Below are 15,405 nucleotides of genomic sequence, written 5' to 3'. Positions count from 1 at the left end.
GCTGCTTCCTCTTTGTTGAAAAAGTCCCCCCTTCACTAATACTGTAAAATGCTGACTTCCTACTTCTGCCAAAATCCCCCTCAGTCTGCAAACACTGGCAGGGGCAGCTGACTGAGGGAAATGATGACCATCTCCATCTACAAACCCGGTCTGAGGCACTGACTGGCACTAGGGGGAGCCCACAGACTTAACGTGGCCATCACTGAGTAACCCCAGCATGCACACCCCTTTTTCTGGACACCCCCTGGCCTAGAACTTCTTTCCTTGTTAAGAATCAGCAGAGGAATTGTTCCCACAGCGACAGATCCAATAGCCATGTGCAAGGCCTAGTCCCCAGTTTGACCAGGAATTTTCTTCTGAGGGCTCAAGGACAACAGCACGTAGTGTCTTGATTTGATAGGGTTGGGCTTTGGGTTAGAAAATGAACCAGCGGAGCAATGTTACTAAATTTACTGTTGCTGAAAATTCAGGCTGCAATCCTGGGCCTGCTTAACTCACGGAACATAGTGCTGTTTGCTAGGAATGAGCCACACAGCGTGTTTTCTGTGGGGTGCTTCTTTTGCTGAAATCCCATTTAAACCAGCTGCAGACTGAAAGTGACCAGTTGGTGCATTTCAACCGCTGCATTTGCAAGCAGCGTTTACCAGTCCCAAATATTGTGCAAAAGGATGGCTAGTCTAGGGTCGCCACCTTTCCCTTATAATAAGGGGACCTGCTGACCAGGGAAGCGGTGGGTACTAGGTGGCCGTGTGGGTCCTTGTTGGTTTTACGCGCTTCCTTGACCCTGTTCCTTTATAGAGGGGTTAGGTGGATATTGCATGCATAGTCTATAGGTATCAATGAAACCCCCTCCCCTCCCCCCAAAAACCACCTCATGACTATTTAAGTGTTTTAAATGTGTGCTGCAGATGAAAACTCAAACTCCCTTGCAAGAAACGGTTAACAGCCCCAAATTCTCTTAGAGCTTGATCCTTTGAAAATAGAAATGAGTGCCAATTAGTTCAGCTGAATATGGTATGCAGAGGATTGGAGCCTTAAAATGGTGGTTGTTTTTTAAATTATTTAAATAAATATGATGGAAAATATTGTCTAAAGGACTATGGAATTATCACTCTCATCCTTTGGAAGTCTACGTTGACTCTCTGGCACCTGAGACAGAATGATTTGACTTGTCCCACTTCCCGTAGGATGAAAATGAGGAGGGGGGAGGGGAGTTCTGTACACACCAACGAAGAATCTTGATTCCGGTGGGGGGAGGGGTTGTGGAAGTGAGACTGTGGCATGGGGAGGTTGCTAGGCAGTAGAGACACACACCTGCTGGCTGCCCTTCTCCTCCGCCTGTGGCTGGGCTCAGGCACGTGCCCCTGCGAAAACCCCGTGCTCTGCAACCCCATCTCTGAAAGCAGAGAGTTTGAGGTGCGCAGGAACAAGGTCCCTTATGGGAACCATGTGGGGGTAAAATTTATTATGATTGTTATTTTGCAATGAATAGGATTAAAGGGCACATCATGTGGACCAGTCAATCCCTAACAATGAAATGGAGAAATCTAACAGACAGTTGCAAAGTCACCTCCTGCCCTGGCCACCTCTTTTAAGGCTCCCCTACTACTCAGCCTGATCTGTTTTCTTCCTCAAAGGGTAGCTCTGGTTTTATTGAGAAGGAGAGGAAGGAGCTCTGGCAGAGGGGCTTCCAGGAAATATAGGACACTCTTCCCTCTGAAGGCAGCCAACTCAGAGAGTGCCTTAAGCTGTCACCACCACTCCATTCTCGATTTCCAGGCCTGCACCCACTTCCTCCATCCAGTGGTGTATCGTGGGTTGCCAATGCATGGGGCCCGCATGGGAGGGAGGGAAATGGTTGGAGTCCGCATGCACACATTCATCGGCCTAACGGTATCCACGTCATCCATGAGATTGCAGCCGCAGAGAAAGAGGAGTCGTTCTGTTGTCTGGAGAGGCCACTCCTTGGTTTGCATGGAGAAGCCATTTTCAACAGAGCCCAGCAACGGAAGGATGCAACTGTATTGAGGCAGCACCGGATGTTGAAATTTTGCACCCCCCCAACAATTTTGCGCCCAGGGCAACTCCCATACCACACCAATACCTCCATCTGTTCAAAAAGGAAAGAAGGCAAGCTTTCCTCAGACGAGGTGGAAGGGGAAGAGGAGAAGGGAGACACTGTGGGATCTCTTGAGTTACTTTTCCTTAACTAGTTATGTTTTCCCCTTCCTGTTCTGTTGTTTATTTTTTTACTTACTTGCTTAAGCACGAATTGAACTGGTAAGGGGTGTGCCCTGCCCACCAAATGTACCCTCTAAAATTTTTCATTCCCTGCCAATGGGGGGGGGGGGTTAAACATCCCATACAGACTCCCCTTCCTCCCTACAGAGAAGGAACTTATTGTGGTAAATACCAACTTTCACACCTCCATATCAGTAGAAGCTTCCTCTATTATTCCCCCCCCCCCAACACATAACAAAGGCACAGAAGCACAAACATAGAAATCCTGTCCTGGGATGTCGGGTGAGGATGCCTCTAGGACTCAGGAGGGCTTATGTGTAAGTTGGGGTTTCCCCTTGTACAAAACTCGGTGACAGTGCATTCTGTATCAAAATAGTAGAAAAAGAGTTGACTTTTAGTAGGAGACAGTGGGTGCAGAGTAGCGACCAAAGGAGACAAAGTGAACATATATTTTGGGTGGCAGTGTACTGCTGGATCCACGATCTGTTGGGGACCCTACTTTTTATGAATTCGCAACACATCACTTTATTGGTCAACTGCGAGAGTGTGCTTGGCATTTGAGACATTAAACAAATAATAGAGCTGATGAAGAGAGTTAACATCTCCAGTTGTTGAGGGAGAGAGAAAGAGCTTTGCTGTGCCTCTGCAGGTCTTTGTATTTGATGTTGGCGGGAAGACTTGGAAGCTCTATGACTGGTCGCAAATTACGACAGTGGCGGCTTTTGGAAAATATGACCCTGAGCTCATGTGCTACGCTCATTCAAAAGGATCCAGAGTAGTTTTAAAAGGTATCTTCTGAGCAGGGTAATAAGAACATTTTTGTGCAAACTCGGAATGGATGCTTTCTGAAGTATATGTCCCTTGTAGGTCAATGAAGTTTACATGCATTAAATGCACGTATGACGGCAGACGTTAATATGACCCTATATGAGAATCACATAACAACTGTGATTCTCATCACAGTTTCTCTGTAGTGTGTGAAAGTGACTTGTTCCACCAGCTGGTACTACCCGAGAGGCCTAGAACTGGCTAATAATCTCCAGTCTACGTTAAGATGCCTCTGCTATAAAAGAAAGAAAATAGTCTGCATTGCATTGCTTTTGGGGAATCTCTCTTTTGAAGGTTCACAGCTTTAGATGCATGTAGAATCTGCTGCGTTCTTTGCTCACCCACCTAAACAAGTTCCACTGATTTCATAGACGTTCTTCAGGTAGCCTTTCCCAGGAATGCTGTTCAACTGCCGCCACCCATCTTGGTGTGGAAATCCCCAAAGGCATATGGCAAAACATCCTCTCCCTGATTCAACAAAATCAGCTTGTGTATTCAGCCACTGTAGCAGCAGATACACATCTGGCATTAGCTTCGCCCAAGGCATGATGGAGAGCAGCAATGGCTGGAAAAAGATAGACATAACATTTTACAAGGACAGGAAGGAACACCACGGACAGAATAATTGTCACACACAGGAGGAATAGGGATGTAGTTTGAATGCTTCACCTATAGTTTTATAAACCCTTTAAATGTGTGAAGACGAATGGATATCATTAATATTGCAGTTGTTGCATAAGGGATTTTTTTTTACTGAAAGGTAATTGAAATGAATAAGATTTTGGAACACAGAAACAAAGTAAGTCATCAAACCATCAATTCTAGCATGCAGGAGGCCACCTAAATTATATAATGATTGGGATTAGTAATTGTATTATAATTTGGCATTGTTATAATGAGACTATCATTGCATAGCTGTAATTGAAAACTAATAAAAATTATTGTAAAAAAATAATAATACACACCTGGCAATCCATCTGCATCTGTATCACAAATTGACTTTATTGAGTTGGCTGTATGCAGCTGTGGCCTCTGCATCCCCATTTGGGGCCACTAATTATTGCTACTGACTAACTGCCCTTCATTAGAGCTATAACAAGACCAATGTGTTTACTTTATTTCCAACCATTTTAAAAATCTTATCTCCCCGCCCCCAAAAGGAGATTCAAAGTCTATAGGTATATAATGAAATAAGTGGTTCAAACTCTAATCCTAAAGTCATGTGGTAGACTTCTGAGTAAACATATTTAAGATGCCAGTGGTATTTTTATATACAGGGAACAACCATTTTGCATGTGTTCAAAGCACATGCAACCATGTGCCATTTTTAGACCTGGAAGATGGCGTAACGGGAGTTCGTGTCCCGCTGATGTGTGCAATGACCCAGAATGCAACTGTTTATATAAACATCTCATCTAGTGAAATTTGTATTAATTTGGTGAAAATTTGTTTTTTAAAAAAACTGGAAAATCAATAAAAACAATAGGCCAAATATATATATATCATCTAGTGATGCAAAACTTTGACAACTAATTGCCATTTGTTCTTTAGGAGACATACCTCTGAAGAAAATTGTTAACCCTGCTGCCAGGACAGCCTGGATAAACCATCAGGTGGCCCTGGCCAAAAGGCAGTATATGGATGGAATCAATATAGACATTGAGCAACAGGTTAAAAAGTATTCGGCCAAATATTATGCATTGACAGCTTTGGTTGAAGAAATGACAGAAGCATTTCACAAAGAAATTCCAGGATCACAGGTAAAAATAAAGCAGATTCCTCTTACAGGTTGTTTACATATCACATGATGAAGTGTTTCACTCCAGTGGATGGGATTCAAGGCTCCTGCTAGCATTTCCCATTGTGAGCACAAATTTTGGTCCTGAATATAGGTGTAGAACTCTAAAACTATGAAGAACTGCAAAATTCTACAGTACAAATCCTACAAACACCTTCCTTATCTCCTCAAAGTCATTTCTCCTGCATATTCCCCATCTTACATGTTAATTTATTATTAATAGCTATATCCCACACCTTTTTATATCATTTTTCCATTTTATATTCTGCTTGCCCCTTCCACTTCCTAGCTATAGTTTGTGCAGCTGCCAATAAATTTGTGAGCAAGTCCTTCATAGTCTCTTCTTATGTTCCTATAGTAGCAGATGATTATGATGGTTGGCATTTCTATTTATTACTCACACTTCTTCACTATAAGGTATTTTAAATTGTTGTAACCCATCCTGGGATCTTAATAATAGTAAAAACAATTTAAAACTAATTACAGTCCCAAGAATAGTCTGGGTCCTAAAAATACGTCCCCCCCCCCCCGGTTCACTGTTTGTCAAAAAACAAATACAGTGGTACCTCAGGTTACAGACGCTTCAGGTTACAGACTCTGCTAACCCAGAAATAGTACCTCGGGTTAAGAACTTTGCTTCAGGGTAAGAACAGAAATCGCACATCGGCGGTGTGGTGGCAGCAGCGGGAGGCCCCATTAGCTAAAGTGGTACCTCAGGTCAAGAACAGTTTCAGGTTAAGAATGGACCTCCAGAATGAATTAAGTTCTTAACCCGAGGTACCACTGTAACCTAAAACCAACTAACCAACCCTTTATCGACTTAAGCCACAATCCCATCTGATAGCACTGTTGCGTCCTTTTAGAGTATCTGTGCCAGCTTTCTGGCCTTCTGTGAACACCTATTCTGTAACAGATAGCCAGTGCTTTTTTTCCTTAAAAAAAATATATGTTTAGGGGTACTCTCATTTTCCTACTCATATTGAAATACTGCCCCTCAGTGAGGTCAAACTTAGATTCACAAAATGTTTAGGGGTATGCGTACCCCTGCGTACCCCCCAGAAAAAAAAGCACTGAATTCACAACATATATGTGTTCAGCTAGGCTGTGGGAAAACCCAAATCGATGCAAAGTGTGAAGAGCTGGCTGCTCAAATTGTGGGTGGCTGCACTAATGGAGAAAATTGGCAAGCTAGTCTTGAAATTTAGGCTGGAATCCCACACTTACCTGGGTGTGTGCCCCATTGAATACAGTAGGACATACACCCGAGGAAACATGCATAGAAATCAGCTCTAATGACACTCCCTTGTTATAATTTGGAAAAAATAATAGGCATATATATATATATATATATATATATATATATATATATATATTTGCTTTCGTAGATTTTCACGGGTACAGGAATGCAGGTTTTGGTGTCCTCGGGTGTCTTCCCGTGTAAAAGTTGGGGTGTCTAGGCGACGTTTCGACGAGGTCTCACTCGTCATCTTCAGGCTGGTGCTTTCGGCTTCTTGTTACTGGAACAGAGCAGGATCTCAGTGTTTGAGTTCCTATAAATACTGTAGAGGGGGTGTGGTGTATAGCCTCCAATGTTCTGGGCAGAGAGGAAGTTCCCAGGCTAGTGTGCCTTTTCTTCTTTTGTTCCTTAATTACTTGAGAGATATCTTGAGTGATTTCTTGAGTGATATCCTGAGTACCACTTAGGTGGGTCATTAGGTGTGGATTAGTTGTTAAAGTCTTTGTGTCTTGACCTCTTGAACTTTGTGAAGAGTTTTCCTGAGAAGATGGCTGTACTGTACTTAGTTGTGCTCTGGCTTGGCTTCGTGTATAGGGGCGAGCTGTGGTTTTGTGGCTTGTGTCAGCCAGATCTGTGTAGGGATTGCAGGGGGGTGCAGCATCCGGAGGTGCCACCATGGATTGGCTACTGGATGGTGTCTGTAATTCATCTGTGGAGAGGGTCTGGGTTTGGGTCTGGTGTGGTTGATTGGTGTTGGCGTTCTGTGTGCCTCTGGATCTGGTGTCAGTTTTTGTGGGGAGGGCTAATTTCCAGATGTCTGGCAAGCGGGATGTGTCGTCACGCTTGTTCATGTTGTGAGGGTGTTTCTCTATCTCGATGGCTTCCATGATTATTCTCTTGTGGTGATGTTCCGTGTTAAAGAGCAATTTGGAATCTGCAAAATTAATTTCGTGTCCTGTTTCTTTCAACTTCCTCTCTTTTCCAACACATGAAAGAAACAGGACACGAAATTAATTTTGCAGATTCCAAATTGCTCTTTAACACGGAACATCACCACAAGAGAATAATCATGGAAGCCATCGAGATAGAGAAACACCCTCACAACATGAACAAGCGTGACGACACATCCCGCTTGCCAGACATCTGGAAATTAGCCCTCCCCACAAAAACTGACACCAGATCCAGAGGCACACAGAACGCCAACACCAATCAACCACACCAGACCCAAACCCAGACCCTCTCCACAGATGAATTACAGACACCATCCAGTAGCCAATCCATGGTGGCACCTCCGGATGCTGCACCCCCCTGCAATCCCTACACAGATCTGGCTGACACAAGCCACAAAACCACAGCTCGCCCCTATACACGAAGCCAAGCCAGAGCACAACTAAGTACAGTACAGCCATCTTCTCAGGAAAACTCTTCACAAAGTTCAAGAGGTCAAGACACAAAGACTTTAACAACTAATCCACACCTAATGACCCACCTAAGTGGTACTCAGGATATCACTCAAGAAATCACTCAAGATATCTCTCAAGTAATTAAGGAACAAAAGAAGAAAAGGCACACTAGCCTGGGAACTTCCTCTCTGCCCAGAACATTGGAGGCTATACACCACACCCCCTCTACAGTATTTATAGGAACTCAAACACTGAGATCCTGCTCTGTTCCAGTAACAAGAAGCCGAAAGCACCAGCCTGAAGATGACGAGTGAGACCTCGTCGAAACGTCGCCTAGACACCCCAACTTTTACACAGGAAGACACCCGAGGACACCAAAACCTGCATATATATATATATATATATATTTCTGATAACGCTGCAGTTGAGGTGGAAACATTTTTTCAATTGTAATTTTTAATGCAGTGTTATTGGGCAGGGGTCAGCAAACTTTTTGAGCAGGGGGCCGATCCACTGTCCCTCAGACCTTGTGGAGGGCCAGACTATATTTTTTTTTGGGGGGGGGGATGAATGAATTCCTATGCCCCACAACTAACCCAGAGATGCATTTTAAATAAAAGCACACATTCTACTCATGTAAAAACACTAGGCAGGCTCCGCAAATAACCCGGAGATGCATTTTAAATAAAAGGGCACATTCTACTCATGTAAAAACACACTGATTCCCGGACTGTCTGCAGGCCGGATTTAGAAGGCGATTGTGCCGGATCCGGCCCCCAAGCCTTAGTTTGCCTACCCATGTTATAGGGTGTGTTTGTGTGTGTGTTGTTGCTGCAATAACATATGCAATAACAATTGTTTCTACAAATAATGACTGTTTAGTGACAAACGTGCAGTTCTCTTTCCTCCACAGGTAACTTTTGATGTACCCTGGTGTCCAGAATGCATATACAAAAGAGTATACAACTATACTGGGATAGCTAATTCCTGTGATTTCGTGTTTGTGATGTCTTATGATGAACAGAGCCAGATGTGGTCACATTGCATACTAGGAGCTAACGCTCCATACAACCAAACCTTAGCTGGTAAGTTAGCCTCAGTTTAGGCACTATGAAAGTCCACTGGAGATTGGCAGTAGGCTTAGCAACCCTAAGAACCTTAATTAGAATAAATTATGTAAATTGTGGAACTTTGAATAAATCTGTATATTGCTTGGAAGCGATACATTAAAACCATGTTTGAGAGAGTTGCAATGCACATCTTTAAGCAGATACAGTAGTAGAAATCCCAGTTGTGGATCTTGGTTCTAAAGGAAGTGTAGCCACCTTAAAATCTGTCAACATCTGTTCTCATATTAAGGTGCCTTCTTGATAAGAGCAAGACATAAATCACATGGAAAATGGAATCACACAGCACTCTTCAAAGGTAGCTAGCTGCATGTGAAAAAGACTCGGAGGGCTAGTTGTATCTTGAATATGTTTCTCAACAGCTTTTGATTTGTTAATGCTACAAACGTAGCTGCAGGCGTGGAAGTAAGAATAAAAAAGCAGGCAGGTAAATGTTAAATTTTATATTAAATTAGGCTATGACAATTATATTCGCATCGGCATTAATCCCAAAAAGCTTGTGATGGGTGTTCCATGGTATGGCTATGATTATACCTGCCGAGGTTTATCTAAGGTAAGAGAAAGACTGCTAATTTCTAACTATGTTTTGCTCGCTGTGGTTTATAAAGTTTGTTTTTGTGGGCACGGATTCTACACTGATTCAAAACTGTTGTAACAGCCTGCGTTTTACCTCCGCCCAATTCTATAAATTTGCACACCGTGGTTAGTGCGTGGTGTACTTAAGCAGAATTTTGTTAAGAAAATGGAGAGCTTGTTAAACAGAATATATCTTATTTCTGAGAGATTTTAATGGGGTAGTAGACTCATGTGTGGACGAGGAATTAAAACATATGCACGTGATCTACATAGCGCTTCTTGTGCTTTAGTACACTTGCATGACACAAGTTGTGTTTCTTCAGGACCATGTTTGTTCCGTTGCAAAAATCCCCTTCCGAGGGGCTCCATGCAGTGATCCTGCGGGACACCAAGTGCCCTACAAAGCAATAATGAAGCAGATAGTTCCCAGATCCCTGTCTGGGATCCTGTGGGATAAGGAACAGAAAGCTCCATATGTGGAATACAAGGCAAGTTGTATAAAATTCCTTTATATGTTTTTTTAAAAACCATTTATTTATTATTCTATATATAAAAAAGAAAGTTACAGCAGTGCATCTGTTCATTCAGGATTGAATCCCTCCTGGCAAGAAGCCACCTCGTACATTCCTAGTTCTAACACACAAAATTCTGGTAATCTCATGGTGGTCTATCAGCTTTCTGTAATAATTGGAGAAGAGAGAAAATGATAAATGCACAACAGCAATAATTTAACCAAAGGAGGAGGAAAGGTGGACGGAAAGTAATCTGTTTATTTTTTTATTTAATTTTTATTGGAATTTTATTTACAACATAACACAAACCCCCAATACACAAATCCACCCTCATTAAACATGAACTTAACATACAGTGAGCATAACATTCAACAATACAAACAACCAAATAAAAGACTTCCTTTATCCTGTATCTGGCCTCTTTATTTACTTCTTATAAACTGTTTCCTTTATGAATAATTATTAAGATTTTCCTAATTATATAAATATCCACAAAGTCTCCTGAAGACATTAATAGAAACAAATCCAGGTATGTATTTTAGGGCACTGTTTTGTGAAGTATTCTCTGCATTTTCCCCATGCTTTTTGAAACTCTTGTCTAGTGTGATCTCTAACTGCCTCTGTTAATCTAGCCAGTTCAATATACTCTAACAGTTTAGCTTGCCATTCCTTTTTTTGTTGGCACAGTTTCTTTCCCCCCAGTTTTTAGCAATTATTTCTTTAAAATTTCTCTTTTAGCTAGTTGCATCAGTCCCTGTAACCAAGTCTGTATTGAAGGGGCTTAGCTTCTCAGTAGCACCATATTGATTTTACTTTTACTGTCAAGCAAGTTTAATAATAATGATAATGATAATGTTCCTATTTATACCTCGCCTGTCTGGCTGGGTTTCCCCAGGCGGAGTGCAGCATATCTAAAAACATAATAAAGAACACATATCAAGCCTTTGAAACCTCCCAATACAGGGCTGCCTTCAGATGTCTTCTAAAAGTTGTGTGATACTTTATCTCCTTGACATCTGAAGGAAGGGCGTTCCACAGGCGGGCGCCCCTGCTGAGAAGACCTTCTGCCTGGTTCCTTGTAACATCACTTCTCACAGTAAGGGAACCGTCAGAAGGCCCTCAGAGGAGGCTTTCAGAGCCCCATACATCTGGCAAGGAGCCAAAAATTGTAACGACAGAAGAAAACTTGCCTACTCTTTCCCATCAGCTTTCTGCAGAATAATTTGTAGAAGATATCAAATCTAACTGGCCAGTGTGTATACAGTGGTACCTCTGGTTGCAAATGGGATTTGTTCTGGAGGCCCTTCGCAACCTGAAGAGAACACAACCCACATCTGCGCGTCTGCACACGTCGTGATTCACCGCTTCTGTGTGTGCGCGTGATGTCATTTTGCACGTCTGCACATGCACTAGCGGCAAAACCTGGAAGTAACCCTTTCCGGTACTTCCGGGTTGCCGCAGGATGCAACCTGAAAACGCGCAACCTGAAGCAAACGTAACATGAGGTATGACTGTATAGCCCTAGTTCAGGCTTCCTCAACCTCGGCCCTCCAGATGTTTTAAGACTACAATTCCCAGCATCCCTGACCACTGGTCCTGCTAGCTAGGGATCATGGGTGTTGTAGGCCAAAAGCATCTGGAGGGCCAAGGCTGAGGAAGCCTGCCCTAGTTCCTTGGATTTCTCCTATGCTCATGAACACCTAAAGCTGTGAGGCTGGGTTTGGAAAGAATACAGGGAAAGCATGTTAACATCTTTTCTCCCTTTGACACATTTGCAGGACCCACGGGGCGCTTTCCACCAAGTGTGGTTTGACAATCCCAGGAGCATTTCTCTGAAGGCAGCCTACGTGAAAAAACACGGCTTGCGAGGCATTGGCATGTGGCATGCGGATTGTCTCAGCTACTCCGGAGACTCGGCAGCACAAGGGCAGACAGCAGCAATGTGGGAGGCCTTGAAACCAAAGTGACTTTATGAAAATATGGGCTAAAATTTGGACAGCTGTGAATGGCTAATTTCCTTCATGGGCATAGAATGCAAAGAGGGGAGAATCCTTTGAAATGTACCTCACCTTTCCCTCACTACAGTAAAAAGGCATACTGTGTACTATTGTACCAATAGATTCTTACTGTCATTTATTTATTTCTGTATAAGAAGAGGGGAAAATGTTACAGCAATGACTCTGTGTAGGTTACCTTGAGTTCCCTGGAAGAAAGGCAACATAAAAATGTAATAAATGAGTCACCAATCGAAAACCTTCTATAGCTGCCGTTGGACCTCATTACTTGACTTAGAACATGCATGATATACTGCTGCAGTTAAAACGAGCATCACGCTGTGCAAATGAAAGCCATGCACAATTTCTCATACACAAACTGAAAAATGAACAGTCAATCATTTGGATGAGGAGTAAGAAATATCGCATTGCTGAATTATTTGTGGTTTCCATAGCCTAGTTCAAGATGAGTAATTCAGTAGGACTGCTTGGTTGCGTCTTCAGGCCTTCACTTTTAAAAACTATATAACAAAACATTGTTAATAGTTGTATTACATTTAGGCTTGTTTTTATCAGATCAGTTGAAGAGTTACTTTAAAAAAAAAAAAAGTTCTAAACTTCTTTCCAAAAAATAATTTCATACATTCAATTCTAATTATCTTTAAAACCATTCATATGACATAACATGATTTTTGTCATGCACCATTTTAGTATTGAAAGAGGAAGCCTGTTGATCCCTAAATATATGTAACACACACACACACACACACACACACACACACACACACACTGCTATTATCTGCAGTGAAAGACTGTAGCCTAAGTGGCATTTGGGAGTCTGTTCAGAAGTGCCCTGGGTGGGTGAAATGGGAAGCAAATTTTTCCATTGGGCTAGCACAAGCCTCTTGCACGAGCCAAAGTAGCTTGCTCAGTCCTGGCACTAATCTACTTTAATCAATCACCTGGTCAAGGAAGTGAGAAAGTCAGATGGTCTGCACTGAGACTTTTATTCTCTGCCATCCCTTCGAAGTTGACTGGCTGTCAAGTGACGATGCCACCCATTTATTTAGAATATTTGTGCACAGATCACGACATACACAGGTGTTTAACTTGCATAGTACACACACACACAGAGAGAGAGAGAGAGACAGAGAGACAGAGAGACAGATTGTAATAAAATTTCTAAGTGGTTTACAAGGAATATTAACTCAATAAAGAAATAGTTAAAATAATTGAAAATCCTCCAAACTTTGTCAAACAGAGCCAACTCCAGAACAGATATGTACATTGCTAACAAGCAATGGCATACCTCTTCATCCTATTCTTCGTGCGAGAGCATGGCAGCCATTTTGGGTGCTGCGATCTCACCCCAGTAACTCTGGTCTCTTAGGTACATCTCTGATGGCTAGTAACACCTGTGTGCCATTTTTGACGTTTAGCAGCTTTAGTTTGCATTGTTCTGCATCACTTTTTAAAAAAAATCTTTTGTGGGTCCCCCCACTTTGCTAAAAGATTTGAAAATGGTGCATTTCTTTTGCATGGTGATGGACAACAGATCTCCCCTGTTTAAACAGAGAGGCAAAAAACATGAACTTTTGCCTCCTGCACGAATATTGCTCCCTCCTTGTAAATAAAGCTGATGTCCCCAAGGCTTCAAAACACACTTGAACCAGGGCTTTTTTTCCACCAGAACTCGCTGAAACTCTGTTGTGGCACCTCTCAGGCCATTCTAAGAGAACAAGGGAGAGGTTCGTGGTGAGTTCTGGCACCTTTTTTTCTAGAAAAATAGCACTGATTTGAACCAGCCCTTAATTTTAAGCCTTTCACAAGGAATGAATTCACAACTTCTGTTTTCTTAATTAAAAGCAAACAAATCTGGCATCTAAAATTAAGCACGAAGCGAAATAGAGTGAGGGTTAAATCCTAAAAAAAAGCGCAACAACTTTGGTCGGTCCTCACGCATGTTCACTTCATCAAATCTGGCCCTCTTTGAAAAAAGTTTGGGTACCCCAATAAAGGTTTTTCTGAATAATACTAGTGCTAGGGATTGCTCAATGTATGCAGAGTTTCTCTTCCCAAAAGCTTACCAGGATTTTAATATCCTCTTTCATATTTCATATCGTCTATTACTCATAGTAATTAGCACTTCCTTGTCAGCTTTCCAGCTGTTACCATGTTAATGCCTCCTATTTGGCTCCTTGACTAGACGTATGACATGGTTTTCAGGCAGGAAGAGCTCACGGGCAGGGCTTGCCGAAATTTACCACAGATGAGGCATTTACATTCCAGAAACTCATTCTCTGAGGATGATAACAGGTCTAAGATCTGATCGGAATATGGTGGCTGATGGATTTACTTTGATGCGTTTACCTTTTTTAACCAAATCAATTTTTGTTAAAAGTAAATCCATCAGCTGCCATTATTTAGATGCATTGTGATATTGTGAAGGGCAAGTTGTTTCTCAACTTCTACAGAAAGAATGGAAGCTTGTTTACAAGATGAACCAACACCAGTGTGGGGCCTAAGGCGTAAGGTTTAGATAGATCTCCATTATCTGCTTCTTGCATCGCTCACCCATCTCAGCTCCCCACTAAGCCGCCAAGGGACTTCAACTAGCCACGAGCAAATGTAAACCCAATAGCAGTCTTCCTCTACTACATTGTTGATCTTGCTAACAACTAAAAACTTGGGGCTTGAGAGTGGAAAGCAAGAAGGTATGTAGCAGCTTACTCAGAAGCAGATACCTTTCTTTTACACCAGAATTGCAACTGCAGAAGAGGAAAAAGGAGTCAAATGTGGTTTCCATAAATGAGAATGAATATAGTAATAATACTAGATGCTGGCTGCTTCCTCCTATCTCACTCTACATGGAAGCAAGACTTGGGCTGTGTAATTGCTATATATTTGAAGCCCGTTCCTCTCATCAAAGAATTCTGGACACTGTAGTTTTACCCCTCACAGTTTCAACCCCCCCCCCCAAAAAAACCCCCATTAACCAACTACAGTACTCATAATTCTTTGGAAAAAAAGGATATGGCTTAAAGTGTAACGTGTCTATTGAGATGCAACTTACAAGTGTGTTTAAGTTTATAACCAGTTTTTGATTTTCAAAACACTTAGATTTGAAATAAATACAAAAAGTGGAGACGTTTACTTATAGGGTTTTTTTGTCTTTTGTCTTTAGATTTCTTATAAATGTTGGTTTTCCCCAATCTGTAGTAGATAACTGTCCACACACACTGTGGCACACGCAGAACCAGCCCTGCTTAACAGGCAACGTGCAGCGTCCGGGAGAAGCTTCAGACAGCATCCTAATCACCAGAGGATGTTGGGAAGAATTCAGGAGTCACCTGAGGCGGCTCTTTGCCATTAAGAAGAAGCCAACTACTGGAGCTGCAGTGGTTTTGGAGTCAGGCTTCCATTGCAATACACACCAGAAGGATTTTCCACCTCCCCCTGTGAGGAAAGGTTCCAGCATTGGGGACTTTTCAGTTTAGAGTAAAAGCAAGTAAGAGGTGACATGACAGACGTTTATAAAATTATGCATGGAATCGAGAAAATGGATAGAGGAAAGCTTCCCTCCACTTTCTCATAACACAAGAATTCATGGACATCAATGAAGCTGGATGTGGGAAGATTCAGGTGATATGGAGGTACTTCTTCAAGCAACTGCATATTGAACTATGGAG

The 15,405-nt window shown here is 42.2% G+C and overlaps 1 protein-coding gene across 3 annotated transcripts; it reads left to right on the top strand.

Moving 5' to 3' along the window:
* Window positions 1–1,253: 1,253 nt before the first annotated feature.
* Window positions 1,254–11,834, top strand: LOC309343890 (di-N-acetylchitobiase-like). 3 transcript variants are annotated; one of them, XM_081866082.1, is made up of 7 exons: window positions 1,255–1,455; window positions 2,891–3,029; window positions 4,621–4,829; window positions 8,421–8,592; window positions 9,090–9,187; window positions 9,534–9,698; window positions 11,501–11,834. In XM_081866082.1, exons 1-7 carry the CDS (start codon window positions 1,282–1,284, stop codon window positions 11,687–11,689), a joined length of 1,146 nt encoding a protein of 381 aa, XP_081722208.1. In that variant the 5' UTR covers window positions 1,255–1,281; the 3' UTR covers window positions 11,690–11,834. The 3 variants fall into 3 exon arrangements, with proteins under 3 accessions (XP_081722210.1, XP_081722208.1, XP_081722209.1); XM_081866083.1 differs by having other exon boundaries at window positions 1,257–1,416; XM_081866084.1 differs by lacking the exon at window positions 9,534–9,698 and having other exon boundaries at window positions 1,254–1,455.
* Window positions 11,835–15,405: the final 3,571 nt, after the last annotated feature.

Source organism: Podarcis erhardii, assembly GCF_964252035.2.
Source record: "Podarcis erhardii genome assembly, chromosome: 6".
Lineage (NCBI taxonomy): Eukaryota > Metazoa > Chordata > Lepidosauria > Squamata > Lacertidae > Podarcis > Podarcis erhardii.
The sequence above is the reverse complement of the archived record's forward strand: the minus strand, read 5'-3'. Positions and strand labels throughout refer to the sequence as shown.